The 25224-nt window shown below is 43.2% G+C and overlaps 1 protein-coding gene across 1 annotated transcript in view; it reads left to right on the forward strand.

Annotated features, from left to right (window-relative positions):
* ero1a (endoplasmic reticulum oxidoreductase 1 alpha) overlaps window positions 1-25224 on the forward strand; it is a 59025-nt gene that overhangs the window by 19948 nt on the left and 13853 nt on the right. Inside the window, exons 5-12 of the mRNA XM_070879208.1 lie at window positions 3247-3332; window positions 4183-4253; window positions 6152-6272; window positions 6393-6443; window positions 13158-13162; window positions 14728-14754; window positions 15025-15117; window positions 22970-23216. Of these exons, the coding sequence (XP_070735309.1) occupies window positions 3247-3332; window positions 4183-4253; window positions 6152-6272; window positions 6393-6443; window positions 13158-13162; window positions 14728-14754; window positions 15025-15117; window positions 22970-23216 (701 nt within the window). The remainder of the gene's footprint in view (window positions 1-3246; window positions 3333-4182; window positions 4254-6151; window positions 6273-6392; window positions 6444-13157; window positions 13163-14727; window positions 14755-15024; window positions 15118-22969; window positions 23217-25224) is intronic.

A 25224-nucleotide genomic window follows, 5' to 3' on the forward strand; every position in this document is an offset into this window, starting at 1 on the left:
TTCCTTATCTCCACCCAAACTGATTGAACATCTTGATCCTCTGAGCCAATATCGTTTCTCACCAACGCACTGTTCTCATCCTTTATTAACCGAGCTACCCCACCTCCTTTTCCTTTGTGTCTGTTCTTGTGAATTGTCAAATACCCCTGAATATTTAGTTCCCAGCCTTGGTCATCTTGCAACCACATCTCTGTAATGGCAATCAGATCATACCCATTTGTATCTATTTGTGCCATCAACTCATCTATTTTGTTACGAATGCTGCGTGCATTCGGATAAAGAGCTTTTAAATTAGATTTTTTTAAAACCATTTTTTCCTGCTTTGACCTCATTTTATGTTTATATATTCTGTCCCTTCCCGTCACGCTCTGGTTTTCATTTCCCCCAGTGCTCCCCTGCTCTATTGCCTTCTCCTTATTCTTTGACTTTTCAATTTTCCACTCACCTGAACCCTCCTCCCCACTAATTAGTTTAAAGCCCTCTCTACAGCCCTAGTTATTTGCTTCACCAGGACCCTAGTCCCAGCATGGTCTAAGTGGAGCCCGTCCAAACAGAACAGCTCCCTCTTACCCCAGTACTGGTGCCAGTGTCCCATGAACCAAAACCCATTTCTCCCACACCAGTCTTTGAGCCACGTGTTTAACTCTCTCTGATCTTATTTACCCTATGCAAATTTGCTCATGGCTCAGGTAGTAATCCAGAGATTATTACCTTTGTGGTTCTGCTTTTTAATTTGGCCCCTAGCTGCTCATAATCCCTCAGCAGAACCTCTTTGTTTGTCTTACCTATGTCGTTGGTATCCATGTGAACCACGACAACTGGATCTTCCCCCTCCCACTGCAAGTTCCTCTCCAGCCCAGAGGAGATGTCCTTAACCCTGGCACCGGCAGGCAACACAGCCTTTGGGACTCATGCTCTCGACTGCAGAGAACAGTATTTATCCCCCTAATGATACTGTCCCCTACCACTACAACGTTTCTTTCTACTCCCCCCACTTGAATGGCCTCCTGTACCATGGTGCTGTGGTCAGTTTGCTCATTCTCCCTGCAATCTCTGCTCTCGTCCACACAGGGAGCAAGAGCCTTGAATCTGTTGGACAAGAGCAAGGGCCGAGGCTCCTCCATCAATACATCTGAGTCCCCATACCTTCCTCACTCATAGTCATACCCTCCTGTCCCTGACCACGGATTGAATTTGAATTAATTAATCTAATTGGTGTGACTAGCTCCTGGATCACGGCGTCCAGGTAACTCTCCCTCTCCCTGATGTGTCGTGGTGCCTGCAGCTCGGATTCTAGCTCATCAACATGGAGCCGAAGTTCCCCGAGCTGCAGACACTTGCTGCAGTGTCACCGTGGACCTCCATGGTATCCACCAGTTCCCACATGCAACAGCAGAAACACACCACCTGCCCTGCCATCTCTAATGTATTCAATTAGTTAAGATTTGAAGTTTTGAAAGTTTAGTTTATAATCCTAGCTCTTAATTTAATTTAAACCAATGTCCAAGAAAAGAGAGAAAAACTGACCAACCCAGCAGCTAGTGAAATATTACTTACCTATTTTTACTTTTTTTAATTGATTTTAATCTTCACCCTCTTCCCCAAATTTCTGATTAAACCACTCTGTTTAACTCCACTCCGTTTAAGACCTCACTGTGTAGATCTGTGATACTCAAATCAATTAAGATAGTTTTAGCTGTGTTCTTTAGTACTGTATAGGGAAACGTGCTCAGTGACCTTAAGAAGCACCACTATTTTGATTTCCATACTGCATGAAACAAGTTTCTCGGTATCACCTCTTTTAATGTTTCAGGGTTTGCCAAAATGCTCTGTGTTATGGTAAAACATGAGCCATGAAAATATTACATTATAACAGAAATCATGACCCAGATTTTGTGGTTGTAATGACGGTGAAACTGTCAGTACTCACTGTGATTACTCTGTGAAACTGACAGCAAGTTCTGGCGTGCGCAGTTAAGTGCAGAAATCCAGAAGCTGCTGTCAGTGATTCCCTGTTGCTCCACATGGCGTGTTATTGAAGTCCCCACAGACAGCAATCTTTAGAAATCAAATACTGACGTGAACTTCTCCTTTTACACTGCAATATATCTGTTAAAACCCCCCCAAAATGTTAAGCCTTTTGAACGAGATGTAGCTGGTTTTTTAACAGCGTACTACGTCATAACTACTGCTGAATAACCTCTCTGGTCCTGAAAAACTAATTTTATATTTGTGGAATGTCAAATTTTTCCATGATAATTCCATTGGTTTTTAATATAATAAAAGTAATATTTTTAAAAGTTTGATATTTCAGCTTCTACCTTAATCCCATGTGTATGTTCCAATCTTTATTTTACTCTCTGTAAAATGTACAAAAGTTGAAGGATAACCAGTGCATTCCCGGTTTGCTGTCTGTGAGAATTCTTCAATGTAGTTGGCTGCTTAGCCTGCTTGATTAACTCACTGTTGCTAAACACCGGAGATCCCCTAGACATGGTGCCAGAATCAAACTAACATTGGGAAAGGTGAAATCCATGCCACAGAGATCGCATGATCTTTGTGGGCAGCTTTCTTCAAGATCAGCAACAAGCACCGTCACTTAGCCGCTGACTGCAAAATCCAGGCCAAATTTCTGCACTTTTTTTCTTGACTTACTAAATCTTAGGCTCATTAAGGTGGGAAGAGGATGTTTTTAAACAAAAACTGATTTCACTCACCCTTATAGCTAGAGATGAGAGTATCTTTTTTCTCATTAATTTTGGCTGGACTCTGAGCCAGCTCAGTGCTTAAATACTCTGTCTAACCCACTATACCATTGGTTCCCATACATTTGGGCTCTCATACCTATAGAAATCCCTTCTTTATCTTACAGGAAAAATGACCTGCATATAGATTATAGGAAGGAAAGTGAAGAAAACTGTTAATCCTCAATGAAAAAGGGAAAAATGCAGAAAAAACAAGGGGAGGTGTGAACAGTGTTAGACTATAATCCGGGATGAACACTTCAGTTATAAATATTGTTGCATTTTATTCCTCTATATACACAACTGAGAACATATGGGAAAATGTGTTTGTGCGCGCGCCCATATATACAGTATATAGATCCATGGGGAAAGGGAGAGCGAAGATATTGGAACAAGTGACGTGTATGAAAAAATTCTGATGAGAGCGTTCAGTATTCCAGTTTCTGATACCACCGTGCATGTATAAAAATTGACTGCCTAATGCAATTCTGTGACCTTCCAGTACACCGAGGAAGCAAATGTAATTTCCCGACATGACCGTGAATGTGAAAAGGCAGAGAAGCTTGGTGCTGTTAACAATTCTTTGAGGTAATGTGAAAGACACAAATGGCCAATTGCCCTTAATTCCCACTCTCATTATTTCACAGCTGTTTCATGTAGAAAATTTGTGCATTCTGATCTAGAAAGACCTGGCTGTGACATATTGCGGCAGATTTTAACCCTGCCCATCTGGTGGAAACTGGGAGCATGGGCAGTTAAAAGGGCTGCAGCGACTTACCTCCACTGACCCCGTTGCCATCCCGTGGGTTGCAGTTTTGACTTGCTGTTTTAAGTAGGCGAGAGGGACAGCTACAGAAAGCAGCAGAGTCCTTCTTTAAAGATGCAGCTTGGGCTCCAGTTATGTCATCGGGGCTCGACTGTAATTTTAACCCAAGGCCTTATCAGGCCAACCTAGTGGCAAGAGGAGCCGGGGTCAGAAGAGGCCTGGAATATTATTTATTTTGTTTCCTTCGGGCCCCACAAGTAAACCTTGGGTCTCTCCTGCCCAAAGGCTTCCTCTAACCGTCACCCTCCTTCCCCCTCCCCTGACCTCAGTGTCCTCCCTCCGTATCACTTACCTGAGTGCCAGGGAACCTTCTTTTGGGTGCCAAGCAGCAATCCCCTGCCACTCGAAATCCCACTCCTGACTGCTAGCTAAAACCTCTGACTGGGTTCAGGCAGGACGCGAGAGGGTCTATGCAGATGACACCTGGAAGTTAAAATCTCTTGAGCCTCATGCTGGAGGGCCAGACAATTTGCCAATCCGCCTCAATACATGTCCGCATGACTCTTGCCAAAGCTTTAAAATCAGGGTTATTATCTTCTTCTTCTGAGTGATTTCTACTAATCCAAACAATATTTGATCAATGATTTAAAAAAAAAATCTTTAACTTTTCAGTGAAGAAACAAAACAAGCAGTGCTTGACTGGATCAGACATGACTCTGCAGACAACTTCTGTGAAGTTGATGGTGAGACCTCATTATTAATTTATAAAATAAGTGATCACATTTATTCTGTGTTTACACGGGCGTGTCTGATACAGCTGTTTTTGTGTGATGCATTTACACCATCAGCAAATATTTATAATTTCTATAATATTCAGGGTAGAGCTTCTAATGTAGTTGGCTAACATAGCTGGTAGAACATATGCCACCAAATAGATGGCTGCAGACTTTTGTCCATGGGCTAGTAGTCACTCATGGCCAGTTATTCTCTACCAGTCCATAAGCTGGAACACACTATGATGATAAAAGATAGAAGCTTCATTCTGTGTAAGACAATAAGTTGCCTTAGGGCAGTTTAACAGCAGAGAACCACAACTGACTGCAAACATGCAGTTGTCCCACTAGTTGCACTGTGGACCTGAAGGGAACTATACAGAAATGTCCCCTATGTTTGCATCCTGTCGCATTGTAGGCTCTATGGGCCCAAATTTGGCCCACCCGTTTTTTCAGCACACTCACGTGAGATGCGCCGACTTCCTAGGATAAAAACGGCATCAAAAAGTTGTCCCCGGATTCTGGCCATTCTGTGGCCTCTCCCATGGCTTGACGCAGCATGGCAATTCAATTAGGGGGCAGAGCTAGGGCCCTGCGCTCAAGAGTGCCAGCAGCTGAACGCATGCGCACTGGAGGTTTCGCACATGCGCAGTAGCTCCTCTGCAGCGTGGGACCCAATGTCCTGCCCCTATCCAGGGCCGAGTGGCCTCACGACACGCACCGGGTTGCTGCACATCATAGAGAGAGTCCCGCACCTATCCCCAGCCGAGTGGCCTCCAGCACCGGCCGGCCCGCTGACTTCCTGGGCCGAGGTAGGACTTAAGTTTTATTTTTTATTTATTATTGATGGTTGTGCTTTGTTTAGTGAGGAGAATTTTGATGCGGCAGGGAGGGAGGGAGAAGAGAGTTTTGACCGGGGGAGTGGGGGACAGTTTTGATGCGGGGGGGGGGGGGGGGGGGAGTGGCATGATAACTGTGTAGCCAGTAATTTTAATGAGCTTACTCAATACTTTCCTTCAGCCTGTTGATGAAAATACTTTCCTACATAAGAATTACGAGCAGGAGGTACTTCGATTTTTTTATTTCGATATTTTGAAAAAATTATGTAAATCTGTTTTGTCTCTTTTTATTTTAACTTTTATTTTTGTAGTTTAAGCTTCTGAATGCTTCTGTTGTATAGTAAAATAACTTTGAGAAGTTTGTCATATGTCCTGTATAGCTGTTTGATCCTATTCACATTCTTTAATCAAGTCATTAAGTACCTACCTGCACTGATTTCTTTACTCTCCGCAAGGGTTTTCTGTGCGGCCACAAGTGGCCACATACGCCGGCCTAAGTTAGTTTGGAGCAACTATTAGCTGTGCAAAGTGGCTTAAATGGCCAAATTGGGCGTAGGTGGCTGGTAACACCCCCTTTTGAACAAAATGAAACTAAACTTTAAAAAATCCCAACCAACTCACTTACACTGGTGCAAATTGAACGTGCAAAATGGGGATTTTTAAGATGCTCCAGAAAAATCAAGTTGCTCCAAAAAAACAGCAACTCCTGGCCAAATTTGTGCCCATAATGACTTGGCAAAGACCAGCAGTACTGCAGAGACTAGCATTCAACAAGAATGAAGGAGAATAGAGACCGTTCTCCTGAGACAGGAACACAGTAAGTGTATTAGTTCCCCAGTCATATCCTTCCAGGAAGAAGTTGCATCTCTTGTTGACTGGTATTGATGGTATGACACCAAGATATGTACAGGTCAAACTGTCATGCCTTGCGGGTTGTATAGAGTTGCACAGTGCCATTAGCTTGGAGAGGAAACTGTTTTAAAATGAAGTAAAATCAGTTCCTGAATTAAATGCAACTTTGTCCCTCAGATGAACATTCTCCAGATGCTGAATATGTAGATCTGCTTCTCAACCCTGAACGTTTCACAGGCTATAAAGGTGAAGAAGCGTGGAAAATCTGGAATAGTATCTATGAAGAAAACTGTTTTAAGTAAGTAATTCCTCAATAGAACAAAGTGCTCCTGGTCCTTGTACAAATTACATTCAAATCATTAAATTGTATAATAGTGTCAAGAGTCTGTGCAATTATTTATTTCTTCCTTCACTGTAGGCCAAACTCCATTAGAAGACCATTCAACCCACTGCGTCCTGGCAGAGGTGAGTTAACAAAGTGATTTCTTTTTGTATTTAGAACAATTGTTTTGGACAACTAGATTAACTATATTGGCTATAGAATTTCTTATCAATCAACTAGTAAAACTGAAGTTCATGGGAATCAAGACGAAAACTCTCCACTGACTCAATTCATACCTAGCACAAAGGAAGATGGTTGTGGTTGTTGGAAGTCAATCATCACATCCCCAGGATATCGCTGCAGGAGTTCCTCAGGGCAGTGTCCTAGGCCCAACTAACTTTAGCTGCTTCATCAATGACCTTCCCTCCATCATATGGTCAGAAGTGGGGATGTTTGTTGATGACTGCACAGTGTTCAGTGCCATTCACAACTCCTCAGATAATGAAGCAGTTCAAGCCCGCATGCAGCAAGACCTGGATGACACTCGGACTTGGGCTGATAAGTGGCAAGTAACATTCGTGTCACAAAAGCGCCAGGCAATTATTATCTCCAAGAGTCTAAACATGGGAAATAGGTGCAGGAGTAGGCCATTCAGCCCTATGAGCCTGCACAATCATTCGATAAGATCATGGCTGATCATTCCCTCAGTACCCCTTTCCTGCTTTCTCTCCATACCCCTTGATCCCTTTAGCCGTAAGGACCATATCTAACTCCCTCTTGAATATATCCAATGAACTGGAATCAACAACTCTCTGCGGCAGGGAATTCCATAGGTTAACAAGTCTTTGAGCGAAGAAGTTTCTCCTTATCTCAGTCCTAAATGGCCTACCCCTTATCCTAAGACTGTGTCCCCTGGTTCTGGACTTCCCCAACATCGGGAACAATCTACCCACATCTAACCTGTCCCGTCCCGTCAGAATCTTGTATGTTTCTATGAGATCCCCTATCATCCTTCTAAACTCCAATGTATAAAGGCCAAGTTGATCCAGTCTCTCCTCATATGTCAGTCCTGCCATCCCGGGAATCAGTCTGGTAAACCTTCGCTGCACTCCCTCAATAGCAAGAACGTCCTTCCTCAGATTAGGAGAACAAAATTGAACACAGTATTCCAGGTGAGGCTTCACCAAGGCCCTGTACAACTGCAGTAAGACCTCCCTGCTCCTATACTCAAATCCCCTAGCAATGAAGGCCAACATACTATTTGCCTTCTTTACCACCTGCTGCACCTGTATGCCAACTTTCAATGACTGATGAACCATGACACCCAGGTCTCGTTGCACCTCCCCTTTTCCTAATCTGCCACCATTCAGATAATATTCTGTCTTCGCGTTTTTGCCACCACAGTGGATAACCTCACATTTATCCACATTATACTGCATCTGCCATGCATTTGCCCACTCACCTAACCTGTCTAAGTCACCCTGCAGCCTCTTAGCATCCCCCTCACAGCTCACACCGCCACCCAGTTTAGTGACATCTGCAAACTTGGAGATATTACACTCAATTCCTTCATCCAAATCATTGATGTATATTGTAAAGAGGTGGGGTCCCAGCACTGAGCCCTGCCCCATGACATTCAATGGCATGACCATTGCTGAATCCCCCAACATCAACATCCTGGGTAGTTACCATTGACCAGAAACTTAACTGGACCAGCTACATAAATACTGTGGCAACAAGAGCAGGTCAGAGGCTGGGTATTCTGTGACGAGTGTCTCACCTCCCGACTCCCCAAAGCCTTTCCACCATCTACAAGGAATAAGTCAGGAGTGTGATGGAATACTCTCCACTTGCCTGGATGAGTGCAGCTCCAAAAACCCTCAACAAGCTCGACACCAGCCAGGACAAAACAGCCCGTTTGATTGGCTCCCCAGCCACCACCTTAAACATTCACTCCCTCCACCACCGGTGCACCGTGGCTGCAGTGTGTACCATCTATAAGATGCACTGTAGCAACTCACCAAGGCTTCTTCGGCAGCACCTCCTAAACCTGTGACCTCTACCACCTAGAAGGAGTAGGCACATGGGAACACCATCGCCTGCAAGTTCCCCTCCAACTTACACACCATCCTGACTTGGAAGTAAATCGCTATTCCTTCATCATCGCTGGGTCAAAATCCCTAACAACACTGTGGGAGTACTTTCACCACACAGACTGCAGCAGTTCATGAAGGTGGCTTATCACCAGCTTCTCCAGGGCAATTAGGATTGGGCAATAAGTGCTGGCCTTGTCAGTGACGATCATGTCCCATGAACCAATATTTAAAAAAAAATGAAAATTATTTCTTACCAACTTTGTATTAGCGATGTCACAATTGTTGATCTTTTCATAGTGATAACATGGGAATTTTTTTGAGCAGTTATCAGCACAAAACTGAATTAAGTTAAATATACATTAAAAAAATGGAGAGATTACAAAATAATAATCTAACCTGGGTTAGTGTGACTTTTCTTACTTTAGATCTGAGAAAGACATATTGGAATATTTTCTTAATGGTGAGAGACTAAGGAACCTTGGAGGAGCATAGGGATTTAGGTGTCCCATGTACACAAATCTCTAAAAGTCAGTGCATAGGTGCAAAAAGTATTTTGGAATGTTGGCCTTTATCTAAAGGCGGGTGGGGTGAAATTGAAAGTGAGGAAGTGATGACCCCCATCAGGAGTACTGTGTTCAGTTTTGAGCATAGAACCTCAGGAAAGTTATATTGCCCTTGGAAAGGGTACAGCGCAGATTCACTAGAATGATACCAAGATTTAAGGGGTTAAATTATGAGGCCAGGTTACATAAACTTGGATTGTATTCTCTTAAGTTTAGAAAGTTGAGATGTGATCTAATTGAGGTATATAAAATGATTAAAGGATTCAATGGGGGTAGATATAGAGAAACTATATCCTCTGATGGGGGAATCCAGAATGAAAGAACATAATGTTAAAATTAAGAGTTAGGCTAGTTATGAATTAAATGAGGAAGCACTTTTTCACACAAAAGGGTAGAGGAAATCTGGAACGATCTTCCCCAAAATGCTGTGGGTGCTGGGCCAATTGAAATTTAAGGTGAGATCGATAGATTGTTGTTAGGTAAGGGTATCGAGGGATATGGAACAAATGGAGTTCGGGTGTCGATCAGCCATGATGTAATTGAATGGCAGAGGCTTGAGGGGCTGAATGCCCTCCTCCTGTTTCTATGTTCACCTTGTACTAGAGTGAGATGTTCAAGTATTTTACATCAGTTTTTATGGAGGAGTGTAATGGTATAACTGCCGGAATATGTGAGGAAGTTGGTTTAAGTTAGTTCATGGGACGTGGTCATCGCTGGCAAGGCCAGCACTTATTGCCCAATCCTAATTGCCCTGGAGAAGCTGGTGATGAGCCGCTTTCATGAACTGCTAAAGTCTGTGTGGTGAAGGAACTCCCACAGTGCTGTAAGGGAGGGAGTTTCGGGATTTTGACCCAGCGACAATGAAGGAATGGCGATTTACTTCCAAGTCAGGACGGTGTGCAACTTAGAAGGGAACTTGCAGGTGATGGTGTTCCCATGCGCCTGCTGCCATTGTCCACTACTGGAGATTAATACAGAAATCTTTTCATATTTAAGGTACTGGGACTGATATTGAAAAGTAATCAGGCCCTTACTGTCTGCATTCCAGAATACTGAAGGGATTTGAGGAGGAGAAAGCAGAGCAACAACCTTAATTTCCCCAAACCAATAGGAAGTTGGGATTATCCCAAAGGGCTGGAGGGTGGAAAATTTCAAAACTGGATAGGATAAACCAGTAAATTGTTAGCAGTTTTTCTTCTTTTGGTACAAAGAAGATGGAAAAATAAAAGCTGTGAATGCTGGGAATCTGGTACAAAAATAGAAATCGAAGAAACAAGTTAAAGCTTTGGATGGAACCATTCCTCAGTACTGAAAACTTACTTATTTTTCCGTTCGGAGTTCAGTTATCAAGACAAAAGGAATGCAATGGATGTACATAGTGATTTTCAGAAGGCATTTGATAAAGTGCAAGAGAAGAGATTTGTTGTGAAAATGAAAGTACACTGTTTATAAAGGGAATGCAGCAGTTCATGAAGGCGGCTCATCACCAGCAAAGAGGGATGGCCAGGACAAAAAGCACACGATAGGCTGAATTGATGTCTTTCAGATTGGTGGAATGTAGATAATTGTGTGCCCCACTGATCTGTGTTGGGGCCTCTTGTTTACTCATAATTTAAAGAATTTGAATGTCAGCACAAGAGGATTAATAATGACGTTTGCTGTTGATACCAAATTACGAGGCATGGCTAACTGAAAAGTGCAGGATTCTAGATGAAGGCAAGGCACATTACTGCAGTGCAGAGAAATGTAAATTACTACATTTGGGGAAAAAGGACACTGAAAAGAAGAATGCCTTAAATGCCAAGAGGAAGAATGCAGGTAGCAAAGATTATAAAGGGAGATTGGTTTTACACATCATCATTTTAATCATCATAGGCAGTCCCTCGAAGCGAGGATGGCAATAGAAACATAGAAACATAGAAAATAGGTGCAGGAGTAGGCCATTCGGCCCTTTGAGCCTGCACCGCCATTCAATGAGTTCATGGCTGAACATGCAACTTCAGTACAACAGCAAAAAAAAATCCTAATGTTGAATTCATGCAGATATTGATTTGGCTAAACATGCAATTATGTATACAGTCTGGCCATCCCAGTATAAGAAGTCATAGAAAACGGATCATTAAAAAAATACAAAGAATGAAGGGTTCTAGTTACGGTGGCTCTCAATTTCAAGGATTGTTTTTCACTGGAAGAGAAAAAGTTAGAGGTGGGAATCTAAGAGTGTTTCAAAATTATGGAATGTTTTGAGTGAAAATAGTAAATTGATAACAAGGAGACATTGACTTGGGGAATTATCATGAAGAATGAAGGAATTAGAACATGGAATGTTTTACCACAAGTGGCTAAATCATTTAAAAGGGAATTGAATGAGACAGGGACATGGGATTTGAATACATATCTCTGGCACAGGCACAATGAACTGAATGGGTCCCTTTTGTGCTGTTGATTTGTATTATATAAAAACATAGAAACATAGAAAATAGGTGCCGGAGTAGGCCATTCGGCCCCTCTAGCCTGCACCGCCATTCAATGAGTTCATGGCTGAACATGCAATTTCAGTGCCCCCTTCCTGCTTTCTCGCCATACCCCTTGATCCCCCTAGTAGTAAGGACTTCATCTAACTCCCTTTTGAATATATTTAGTGAATTGACCTCAACAACTTTCTGTGGTAGAGAATTCCACAGGTTCACCACTCTCTGGGTGAAGAAGTTTCTCCTCATCTCGGTCCTAAATGGCTTACCCCTTATCCTTAGACTGTGACCCCTGGTTCTGGACTTCCCCAACATTGGGAACATTCTTCCTGCATCTAACCTGTCTAAACCCGTCAGAATTTTAAACGTTTCTATGAGGTCCCCTCTCATTCTTCTGAACTCCAGTGAATACAAGCCCAGTTGATCCAGTCTTTCTCGATAGATCAGTCCCACCATCCCGGGAATCAGTCTGGTGAACCTTCGCTGCACTCCCTCAATAGCAAGAATGTCCTTCCTCAAGTTAGGAGACCAAAACTGTACACAATACTCCAGGTGTGGCCTCACCAAGGCCCTGTACAACTGTAGCAACACCTCCCTGCCCCTGTACTCAAATCCTCTCGCTATGAAGGCCAACATGCCATTTGCTTTCTTAACTGCCTGCTGTACCTGCATGCCAACCTTCAATGACTGATGTACCATGACACCCAGGTCACATTTATCCACATTATACTTCATCTGCCACATTATACTTTATCTCCTGAAATAGATGGCTATCTTGTAATTGCATGCCAATATCTCTAAATCTATACATAAGTGTCAAGATGAGGATGAATGCTGCTTTTTGGTTTGTATTTGGAAATCAGTTCTACATGTATTGTAATGCAAGGGAATTAATTAAAGAAGGTTTGACAGTCTTTTGAATTGGTATATTCTTCTTTTGCAGGTGATGAAGGTAATTACAATTACTCAGTCTTGGATGATACAGCTGTTGGCTTAGGTCTGCAATTCTGGATTGTTTTTACATTGGAGTGAAATTCTGATTTTGAGGACTGCAACAACATCATTGCATTTCAAAAAAATATATGACCACAATTTACTTTAAAACTGAAATACACGCATCTCCTAATGTGGATTGTCTGTCACCAGTCCATATTTATGATAATGATTTTTTTTCAGCTGTTCTTGGTATTTACTGTTGTAGCTTTAAATATGTATTGTCAACAACAAAAAAACAGCACAGAAGGAGGCCAAACGGTCCACATGCTTGTTCAAGTGTGGGTGAACATCCACAAAAGAACATTTTTGGATTGAAATAATTCTACACAATATATAATGCTATAGTGTAGTATAGTTCTCTAATCTTTTTAGTACTCCTCACTAAAGACTGACCTTTGACAAAGAAATGGAAATTGGTACATAATTTCACATTATAGGATATCTTAATTACTTAAATGGTTAACTATCTGAGAGGAAATCCTTGGTATAATAAAAAAAATAACCTCTCCTAAGTTGTACCTATTATGCAGGTACAGCAAGTGATAGTATGCAGGTACAGCAAGTGATCAGGAAGGCCAATGGTATCTTGGCCTTTATTGCAAAGGGATGGAGTATAAAAGCAGGGAAGTCTTGCTACAGCTATATAAGGTATTGGTGAGGCCACACCTGGAATACTGCGTGCAGTTTTGGTTTCCATATTTACAAAAGGATATACTTGCTTTGGAGGCAGTTCAGAGAAGGTTCACTAGGTTGACTCCGGGGATGAGAGGGTTGACTTATGAGGAAAGGTTGAGTAGGTTGGGCCTCTACTCATTGAAATTCAGAAGAATGAAAGGTGATCTTATTGAAATGTATAAGATTATGAGGGGGCTTGACAAGGTGGATGCAGAGAGGATATTTCCACTGACGGGGGAGACTAGAGCTAGAGGGCATGATCTTAGAATAAGGGGTCGCCCATTTAAAAGAGAGATGAGGAGAAATGTCTTCTCTGAGGGTTGTAAATCTGTGGAATTCGCTGCCTCAGAGAGCTGTGGAAGCTGGGACATTGAATAAATTTTAAGACAGAAATAGTTTCTTAAATGATAAGGGGATAAGGGGTTATGGGGAGCAGGTGGGGAATTGGAGCTGAGTCCATGATCAGATCAGCCATGATCTTATTGAATGGCGGAGCAGGTTCGAAGGGCCGTATGGCCTACTCCTGTTCCTATTTCTTATGTTCTTGTGTCATGTTACCTATGGAAACATGTTGTCAGGTTTCAGTAGTTTGTATACATTGTGCAATGTTTCTACGGTGTTATATATAACTCACGGAAATAGCGACTCTGCTTATATTAACAAAGCTAAAAGCATAAAGTTAAGTGACTGGGATCTTTAGATTTTTTTGAGAGAGAGAATTATGAAAGTGGTAGGAGATTTAATATCATCATAGGCAGTCCTTCGAAATCGAGGAAGACTTGCTTCCTCTCTAAAAGTGGTTGAACAGTCCAATGCGGGAATTACAGTCTCTGTCGCAGGTGGGGCAGACAGTGGCTGAAGGAAAGGGTGGGTGGGGAATCTGGTTTGCCGCACGCTCCTTCCGCTGTCTGCGCTTGATTTCTGCATGTTCTCTGTAAAATAACTGCTCTCTGTTTAATAGCAATATCAGTAAAGGCAAATCCATTATCCACAGACAATAGAATCACAGATTTGTTTTTCCAAAGCAATTGTGTTTATAGTATTGAAGGTTTTGATATATTGGCAACATCTTTCAACTGCCACATCAGACACTCTAATAGTACAAAGAGCAACTCCGATACTGTTCACTCTGGAAAGCTCAAATGTTACACAGTCCACAACATCTAAGTCAGTAGGTCTCTGTCTTCTTAGAATTCACTCCAGCAGGTGCACCGAACAGGTGCTACTATAATGTCACCACTTCACTGGATTAGCGATGCAGTTTAAAAGTCAACTGGAGTGCCATTGCTGGCAAAATTTATGCCATGGCCATTTTAGAATCCAATTTCCAGGGAGGAATTTCTTTACCAGCATGATTTTTTTTGTGGGGGTGGGGGGGGGGGGGGGGGGGAAGGAGGGAGGATGGAAGAAAGTTATATCACTTTTCCATCTCTCTGGAATTAGCCCAATATGTAATTCATAGTGCAAGTGGGATTTGTTTTATGACTGCAGAGAGCTGGTACGGGCTTGACAGGCTGAATGGCCTCCTTCTGTGTTTTAACCATTCTATGATTCTATGGAGTGCCCTCGCTTTTGCTGTTGTACTAAAAACCAAAACCTCATTATAGACTTCTGAATTTTTTCCAAACAGATGGAACCTTCTATAGCTGGCTGCAAGGTAACTGCATCTTCATATTTTCAGCTTACTTGACTCAATGTATAATAATGCTTTTACATTATATTAACGGATAAAATGGCACTAATTTGATTTCTTCCAAGCCTGTGTTCAAACCCTTGTAGGACAAAAATGCAACTGTTTAAAATCTATCAATCTAATATTTTAATATAATTACTGGGGTTTCAATAGTTTAACTATGACATACAAGTTAGAACAGAAATCTCTATACCAATTATTGTAAGAGAATGAAACTACAACTTTCGATTTCAGGATTGTGTCTAGAGAAGAGATCATTCTATCGAACAATTTCAGGTTTGCATACCAGCATCAACATCCATCTTAGTGCACGATATCTATTACGAGGTATGTACAGAAACTCTTTACCGTTCCATTCCATGTGTTTTTCAACATCCTCTAATCAAGGATGCCAATGTGCAAATGTTGAATGTTCTACCTGAAGCACCTAATTAACCCTTAAACCACAGGTGTTGGTGAAATAGAAGATTCTCCTTGGCTAGCCAGTTTTGGAAGTTTTTGGGTCTTGCACTATATGATGGTGAAATAAATATAATTCACAGTCCCCACAGTATTGAAATGGCCCTCATCAAAGTTACAAATGACATTCTACGTGACTGGGACCGTGGTAAAGTATCCCACCTCATCCGTCTCAATCTTGTCTGCGGCCTTTGAGGTGGTTGACCACACCATTCTCCTCAGTCAGTCATTCAGCTGGGCGGGACTGCCCTCGCTTGGTTCCATTCTTATCTAACCAGTTGTAGCCAGAGGTTCACCTGGAACGGCTTCTCCTCTCCACTCCCACACTGTTACCTCTGGATTCCCTCAAGGATCTATCCTTGGCCCACTCCTATTTCTCATCTACATGCCCCTTGGTGACATCATCCAAAAACACATCTACATGCTGCCACTAGGTGATATCATACGAAAACACATCAGGTTCCAAATGTACACTGATGACACCCAACTTTACCCCACCAATATCTCTCTCAGCCCTTCCACTGCCTCAGATTTGTCACACTGCTTGTCTGACATCCAGCAGATACTTCCTCCAACTAAATATTGGGAAGACTAAAACCATTTAAATGTCAGACATGGCTCAGTGGGTAGAAAACTTGTCTCTTGAGTCAGAAACTTGTGGGTTCAAGTCCCACTCCAGAGACTTCACAAAAATCTAGGCTAACATTCCAGTGCAGTGCTGAGGGAGCGCTGCACTGTCGGAAGTGCTGTCTTTTGGATGAGATGTTAAACCAAGGCCCTGTCTGCCCACTTGGATAGATGTAAAGGTTCTCATGGCACTATTTCAAAGAAGAGCAGGAGAGTTATCCCTAGTGTCCTGGCCATTATTTATATCTCAATCAACATAACAAAAAAAATGATTATCTGGTCATTATCATATTGCAGTTTGTGGGAGCTTGCTGTGCGCAATAGCCGCGTTTCCTACATGATAACAGTGACTACACTTTAAAAGTACATAATTTGGCTGTAAAGCATTTTGGGGATGTGGTTAAAGGCACTTTATAAATGCAAGTCTTTCTTCTTTCTTTGTCTTCGATTCCCGCCACAAACTCTCCACATGTACGCTGATGACACCCAGCTCTACATCACTATCACTTCTCCTGACCCCTCCACAGTCGCCAAATTGTCAGACTACATGTACGACATCCAGTTCTGGATGAGCAGAAATCTTCTCCAATTGAATATTGGGAAGACCGAAACCATTGTTTTCGGTCCCCGCCACAAACTCCATTCCCTAGCCACTGACTCCATCCCTGTCCCCAACTCCTGTCTGAGGCTGAACCACACTGTTCGCAACCTTGGTGTTATATTTGACCCTGAAATGAGCTTTCGACCACATCCACAGCATAACTAAGACCACCTATTTTCACCCCCGTAACATCGCCCCGTCTCCGGCCTTGCCTCAGCTCATCCACTGCTGAAACATAGAAACATAGAAAAATAGGTGCAGGAGTAGGCCATTCGGCCCTTCGAGCCAGCACCGCCATTCAATAAGATCATGGCTGATCATTCCTTCAGTACCCCTTTCCTGCTTTCTCTCCATACCCCTTGATCCCCTTAACCGTAAGAGCCATATCTAACTCCCTCTTGAATATATCCAGTGAACTGGCATCAACAACAATCTGCGGCAGGGAATTCCACAGGTTAACAACTCTCTGAGTGAAGAAGTTTCTCCCCATCTCAGTCCTAAATGCCCTTATCCTAAGACTTTGCTCCCTGGTTCTGGACTTCCCCAACATCGGGAACATTCTTCCCGCATCTAACCTGTCCAGTCCCATCAGAATCTTACACGTTTCTATGAGATCCCCTGTCATCCTTCTAAACTCCAGGGAATAAAGGCCCAGTTGATCCAGTCTCTCCTCATATGATAGCCCATCCATCCCTGGAATCAGTCTGGTGAACCTTCGCTGCACTCCCTCAATAGCAAGAACTTCCTTCCTCAGACTAGGAGATCAAAACTGAACACAATATTCCAGGTGAGGCCTCACTAAGGCCCTGTACAACTGCAGTAAGACCTCCCTGCTTCTATATTCAAATCCCCTAGCTATGAAGGCCAACATACCATTTGCCTTCTTTACCGCCTGCTGTACCTGCGTGCCCACTTTCAGTGACTGATGAACCATGACACCCAGGTCTCGTTGCACCTCCCCTTTTCCTAGTCGGCCGCCATTCAGATAATATTCTGCCTTTGAATTTTTGCCCCCAAAATGGATAACCTCACATTTATCCACATTATACTGCATCTGCCATGCATTTGCCCACTCACCTAACCTGTCCAAGTCAACCTGCAGCCTCTTCGCGTCCTCCTCACAGCTCACACTGCCACCCAGTTTAGTGTCATCTGCAAACTTGGAGATATTACACTCTATTCCTTCATCCAAATCGTTAATGCATATTGTAAAGAGCTGGGGTCCCAGCACTGAGCCCTGCGGCACCCCACTAGTCACTGCCTGCCATTCTGAAAAGGACCCGTTTATCCCGACTCTCTGCTTCCTGTCTGCCAACCAGTTCCCTATCCACGTCAGTATATTACCCCCAATACCATGTGCTTTGACTTTGCACAACAATCTCTTGTGCGGGACCTTGTCAAAAGCCTTCTGAAAGTCCAAATACACCACATCCACTGGTTCTCCCTTGTCCACTCTGCTAGTTACATCCTCAAAAAATTCCAGAAGATTGGTCAAGCATGATTTCCCTTTCATAAATCCATGCTGACTTGGACCGATCCTGTCACCGCTTTCCAAATGCGCTGCTATTTCATCTTTAATAATTGATTCCAACATTTTCCCCACTACTGATGTCAAGCTAACTGGTCTATAATTACCCGTTTTCTCTCTCCCTCCTTTTTAAAAAAGTGGTGTTACATTAGCTACCCTCCAGTCCATGGGAACTGATCCAGAGTTGATAGATTGGAAAAAGATCACCAATGCATCTACTATTTCTAGGGCCACTTTCTTGAGCACTCTGGGATGCAGACTATCGGGCTCCGGGGATTTATCGGCCTTCAATCCCATCAATTTCCCTAACACAATTTCCCGCCTAATAAGGATATCCTTCAGTTCCTCCTTCTCACTAGACCCACTGTCCCCTAGTATCTTCGGAAGGTTATTTGTATCTTCCTTCGTGAAGACAGAACCGAAGTATTGGTTCAATTGGTCTGCCATTTCTTTGTTCCCCATTATAATTTCACCTGAATCTGACTGCAAGGGACCTACGTTTGTCTTTACTAATCTTTTTCTCTTCACATATTTATAGAAGCTTTTGCAGTCAGTTTTTATATTCCCTGCCATCTTCCGCTCGTATTCTATTTTCCCCCTCTTAATTAAATCCTTAGTCCTCCTCTGTTAAATTCTAAATTTCTCCCAGTCCTCAGGTTTGTTGCTTTTTCTAGCCAGTTTATATGCCTCTTCCTTGGCTTTAACACTATCCTTATTTTCCTTTTGTTAGCCATGGTTGAGTCACCCTCCCAGTTTTATTTTTACTCCAGACAGGGATGTACAATTGCTGAAGTTCATCCATGTGATCTTTAAATGTTTGCCATTGCTTATCCATCGTCAACTCTTTTTAGTATCGTTTGCCAGTCTATTCTTGCCAATTCACACCTCATACCGTCGAAGTTACCTTTCCTTAAGTTCAGGACTCTAGTTTCCGAATTAACTTTGTCACTCTCCATCTTAATAAGGAATTCTACCATATTATGGTCACTTTTCCCCAAGGCGCCTCGCACAACAAGATTGCTAATTAGTCCCTTCTCAGTACACAATATCCAGTCTAGGATGGCCAGCTCCCTGGTTGGTTCCTCGACATATTGGTTGAGAAAACCATCCCTAATACACTCCAGGAAATCCTCCTCCACTGCATTGCTACCAGTTAGGTTAGCCCAATCAATGTGTAGATTAACGTCACCCATGATTACTGCTGTACCTTTATTGCACACATCCCTTATTTCTTGCTTGATGCTGTCCCAAACCTCACTACTACTATTAGGTGGTCTATACACAACTCCCACTAGCGTTTTCAGCCCTTTGGTATTTCGCAGCTCCACCCATACCGATTCCACATCATCCAGGCTAATGTCCCTCCTTACAATTGCATTGATTTCATCTTTAACCAGCAACGCCACCCCACCTCCTTTTCCTTTCTGTCTATCCTTCCTAAATGCTGAATACCCTTGGATGTTGAGTTCCCAGCCTTGGTCACCCTGGAGCCATGTCTCCGTGATGCCAATCACATCGTATCCATTACCTGCTATCTGCGCAGTTAATTCATCCACCTTATTCCGAATACTCTTCGCATTGAGGCACAGAGCCTTCAGGCTTGTCTTTTTAACACACTTTGCCCCTTTAGAATTTTGCTGTAATGTGGCCCTTTTTGTTTTTTGCCTTGGGTTTCTCTGCCCTCCACTTTTACTATTCTCCTTTCTATAGTTTGCTTCTGCCTCCTTTTTATTTCCCTCTGTCTCCCTGCATAGGTTCCCATCCCCCTGCCATATTAGTTTAACTCCTCCCCAACAGCACTAGCAAACACTCCCCCTAGGATATTGGTTCTGGTCCTGCCCAGGTGCAGACCGTCTGGTTTGTACTGGTCCCACCTCCCCCAGAACCGGTTCCAATGTCCCAGGAAATTGAATCGCTCCCTTCTGCACCACTCCTCAAGCCACGTATTCATCTGAGCTATCCTGCGATTCCTACTCTGACTAGCACGTGGCACTGGTAGCAATCCTGAGATTAATACTTTTGAGGGCCTACTTTTTAATGTAGCTCCTAGCTCCCTAAATTCGCCTCGTAGGACCTCATTCCATTTTTTTTACCTATGTCATTGGTACCTATATGGACCACGACAATTGGCTGTTCACCTTCCCTTTTCAGAATGTCCTGCACCCGCTCAGAGACATCCTTGACCCTTGCACCAGGGAGGCAACATACCATCCTGGAGTCTCAGTTGCGGCTGCAGAAACGCCTATCTATTCCCCTTACAATTGAATCCCCTATCACTACTATCGCTCTCCCACTCTTTTTCCTGCCCTCTTGTGCAGCAGAGCCAGCCGTGGTGCCATGTACTTGGCTGCTGCTGCTCCCCCCTGATGAGTCATCCCCTTCAACAGTACTCAAAGCGGTGTATCTGTTTTGCAGGGGGATGACCGCAGGGGATCCCTGCACTACCTTCCTTGCACTGCTCTTCCTGTTGGTCTTCCATTCCCTATCTGGCTGTGTACCCTTTACCTGCGGTAAGACCAACTCACTAAACATGCTATTCACGTCATTCTCAGCATCGTGCATGCTCCAGAGTGAATCCACCTGCAGCTCCAGTTCCGCAACGCCCTCATCCATGCCTTTGTTACCTCTAGACTTGACTATTCCAATGCACTCCTGGTTGGCCTCCCACATTCTACCCTACGTAAACTAGAGGTGATCCAAAACTTGGCTGCACATGTCCTAATTCGCATCAATCCCGCTCACCCATTACCCTGTGCCTCGATTTCAAAATTCTCATTCTTGTTTTCAAATCCCTCCATGGCCTTGCCCCTGCCTATCTCTGTAATCTTCTCCAGCCCCACCCCCGAGATGTCTGTGCTCCTCTAATTCTGCCCTCTTGAGCATCCCTGATTCTAATCGCTCAACCATTGGTGGCGTGACTTCTGTTGCCAATGCCCTAAGCTCTGGAATTCCCTGCCTAAACCTCTTTCCTCCTTCAAGACGCCCCTTAAAACCTACCTCTTTGACCAAGCTTTTGGTCACCTGCCCTAATTTCTCCTTATACAGCTCTGTCAAATTTTTTATCTCATAATACTCCAGTGAAGCGCCTTGGGACGTTTCACTATGTTGAAGGCGCTATATAAATACAAGTTGTTGTTGTTGCTTTCTTTGTCTTCAGTCGTCCCCGCCACAAACTCTGCTCCCTAGCCACAGACTCTATCCCTCTCCCTGGCAATGGTCTGAGGCTGAATCAGACTGTTTGCAACCTTGGTGTCGTATTTGAGCTTCCGACCAGATATCTGCTCCATTACCAAGACTGCCTACTTCCACCTCTGTAATATCGCTGGGGTCCACCCCTGCCTCAGCTCATCATCTACTGAAACCCTCATCCATGCCTTTGTTACCTGTACGCTTGACTATTCCACTGGTCTCCTGGTTGGCCTTCCATCTTCCAACCTCCATAAACTTATGCTCACCCTCCATAAACTATGCTGCCCGTATCCTAACTCGCACCAAGTCCGGTTCATCTGTCTCGCTTACATACACTGGCTCGAGATCTGGTAATGCCTCAATTTTAAAATTCTTATCCTTGTTTACAAATTCCTCTATGGCCTCGGCCCTCCCTTTCTCTGTAACCTCCTTCAGCCGTACAACCATCCGAGATCGCTACACTCTTCCAATTCTGGCCTCTTGTGCATCCCCGATTTAAAATCGATCCACCGTTGGCAGTCATGCCCTCAGCTGCCAAGGCCCCAAGTTCTGGAATTCCCTCCCTAAATCTCTCTGCCTCTCTACCTCGCTCTCCTCCTTTTAAGACACTCCTTGAAACCTACCTTTTGACAAAGCTTTTGGTCACCTGTCCCATTATCTTCTTATGTGGATCAATGTCAAATTCTGTTTGGCAACGCTCCTGTGAAGTGCCATGGGTTGTTTTAGTATGTTAAAGGTGCTATATAAATGCAAGTTATTGTTGTATTACAGTAATAAAGCTAATCAAGTCTGAATGTTATGTTAAATCCTAAAGTACAATTTTAGTTTTAAAACACTACTTGCCTTGTTCTCTTCATTCTCTTCCACGCTGCCTAACATTTTATCTATTACTTCCACTGAAATTTATTGCTAGAAATATATTTAAGAAAACGATATTTAGCTTGTGTTTCTACTTCCTTCTCCACCATTCTCCATTTTGGAAGTGGGGGCAATAAAAAAGTCTTTGTTAGCTGAAACCTTGATCAATTTCAGCCAATTGAAAGTTAGAAGACTTAAGATAGACAAAAGAAGTGACCAGGTAACTCTGGTGCATAAAAATAAATTGAAATAGTGAGGATTGCTGATACAAAATATAATTATAACCCACAGACCAAGGGTGCATCAGGACAAGTAAACTCCTCTGCAGGGCACAATAGATAACAACTTGTGTAATTCAAGTATAAGAGCATTTATATATAAAAAGTTGGCAACATTCAAATTTTCATTCCTAGGATAGTCTGCTACAAGCATTTTCTAACATTGTGGGTAAGGGGCTCAGAGTCATATTTTTTTTCTTTCATTTTCCTCTCCTGAACATTTTTCGCATTAAGGGTAAAGAGTTTTGCATTAACCTACACTGTAAAACCAGACAGAACATTACAATGAATCTGTCAACAGTATCTTTTGAAAATAAGTCTGAAGCAATTATCTCACTGAGTTACCCCATTTTGATTATCAGCTGACCATTAATCTACAATTGAAGCTCACTCAGGTGGCTGTTAATATCCTGGGCAAGCTAAGTATATTTAAAAGTTTTATCATGTCTAGTCACTTTGTTTAAAGATAAAATTCATAATGCCATTTTAATAACTCATCAACATTACTGTTCTAGTGGTAATTATCTCATTTTCTTTGCATTTATGTTCTGCTAAGGAAGTAATGCAAGAGGATCAAGTGTGTGGGCTATGCACTCATCTTACATCCAACCTCATGTACAGTACACTTTCTTTCTACAGATACCTGGTTTGAAAGAAAATGGGGACACAACATTACAGAATTTAAGCAGCGGTTTGATGCACAGGTTACCCAAGGCGAAGGACCACAAAGGCTCCGAAACCTTTATTTCTTGTACCTCATGGAGCTGAGGGCTTTATCGAAGGTGCTACCCTTCTTTGAGCGTTCTGCCTTTCGACTTTACACTGGCAACAATGCACAGGATACAAAATATAAAAAACTTCTCCTGGAAATTCTCAATTTGGCCAAGTAAGTAATTATTTGGTAAAAACAAGCTTTTGATTTTCAAAAAAGGTGCTGTGCCAAATGGTCAGGAATAGCTGTATGACTATCTCGTGGTAAAATTATATCAAAAAGAATTGTGTTACAGCTATATGCTTCTGTACAGTATTCTGAAAACTGTCAAAGAATAGCTTACTGTTATCATAACAATAAGAAATTGGACAAAAATAGCCCTGTTTTCGAGTTAGAAATCCTGCTACTGATCATGCAAGTTTGATTCAAAAGCAAAACACTGGATGTTGTAAATTTAAAATAAAAGCACAAAATGCTGGAACTACTCAGCAGGTCAGACAGCATCTGTGGAAAGAGAAACCGAGTTAACGTTTCAGGTCGATGACCTTTTGAGCCCAAGTTTCGGGTGGGGTTCCTCCTATTATTTTGGAGCAACTAGTTTAGTTTGGAATATCTTAGAAATCGCAATTCTCGGCATTTAGTTTGCTCCAGTTCTAGTGAGTTAGTTTAGTTTAGTTTTAGTTCCGTTTATTTTTCAAAAGGGGGCGTTATCAGCCACTTACGCCTGTTTTGCAAGTTTAGGCAGCGAAAAGTTACTCCAAACTAACTTAGAATGGAGTAAGTGTCGATTTTCGTACAATCAGAAAAACCTTGCCTACACTTTAGAAATTAGGTGCTGGAAGTGAGAGATTGGGGGGGGGGGGAAGGGAAGTTAGGGGATTTTACAAAGCATGATACACTTCACTTTTACCAATAAAAAGCCATCATCAATAATAAATGATAAATAAATCAACTAATCAAAAAAGAAAATCAATAAATAAAAAAATTTAAAGTTTCTACTCCCCTACTGCAGCAACTATCCATTTGGGAGCACCAGGGGCCCTCCAACACCTGCCGAGGAGGTGTTCGGGTGGCTCCCGCTGCCGAAGAGCTGCTGGTCGGGCGGGCCCCACCAGCGTGGAGGTGTTCAGGCGGGGACTGCCACTGAGGAGTAGTTCGGGCGGGCCCCGCCGCCGAAGAGGTGCTGGTCAGGCAGGGTCCGGCACCAGGGAGTAGTTTGGGCGGGGCCCGCCACCGGGGAGGAGTTCGGGCGGGCCCCGCCACCGAGGAGGTGCTGATTGGGCGGGCCCCGCCACCGTGGAGGTAAGGGCAGTGGAGGCACGGCGAAGGACTGTGAGGTAGGCCCGGGATAGGGGCGGTGAACATCGCGACATCCCTTTGGCCAGGGATAGGTTTGCCCAGAGACAGGACGCGCTGGGAGGGCCAGGAGCTACTGCGCGCATGTGCAGACTCCACTGCGCATGCACGCAGCTGCCGGCACTCTTTTTGGCCCAGGGATGTAGCTCCACCCCCCCCCCGCTGTTGTGCTGCGACGCGCTGACTGCTGAACAGGACTGCTGCACTCGGAGAATCGCGAGGTAAGTTTTTGTCGTGCTTTTCATTCCACAAAATAGGCGGGCCTCTCAGAGGTACGCCATTCTAGCGGATATTGGAAACTTGGGCTCTTTGTCAGAATGAAAGGTTAACAACCTGAAACATTAACTCTCTCCACAGATGATGCCTGACCTGCTGAGTATTTCCAACATTTTCTGTTTTTATTATGCAAGTTTGATTATAGGGCTAAATCCACAAATCACCCTACAACTCCCATTATTCCTAGAGATTTACTACCTAATGCAGAGCTGACAACATTAGGTAAATCCTAGATGTAACATTTTCAGTTGCACACACAAGGTGTTGCCACATGCCAAAGAATTGTTAAAAACAGCACCTGTCACATGAGCGGCAGCAGATAGCCTAAACGTCCTTGAATCCAAATTTGCTGCCCTATTATCACTGATGTGGCTGCTTTGGCACCTCAATTTTCTTCAGGTATTGTTAATGAACGGGAGCTTCATCTGATAAAAGCACGCTACATAAATTTGAGTTCTTCCTTACCCAAATTCATAACAATTCAAACAAGTGGTGAATAATTGACACCCACTTGTAATTCTATAAATAAGAGTGGATACCACCAGTGCAA

This window comes from Pristiophorus japonicus, chromosome 4 (genome assembly GCF_044704955.1).
Source record: "Pristiophorus japonicus isolate sPriJap1 chromosome 4, sPriJap1.hap1, whole genome shotgun sequence".
NCBI classification, from domain to species: Eukaryota; Metazoa; Chordata; class Chondrichthyes; family Pristiophoridae; genus Pristiophorus; species Pristiophorus japonicus.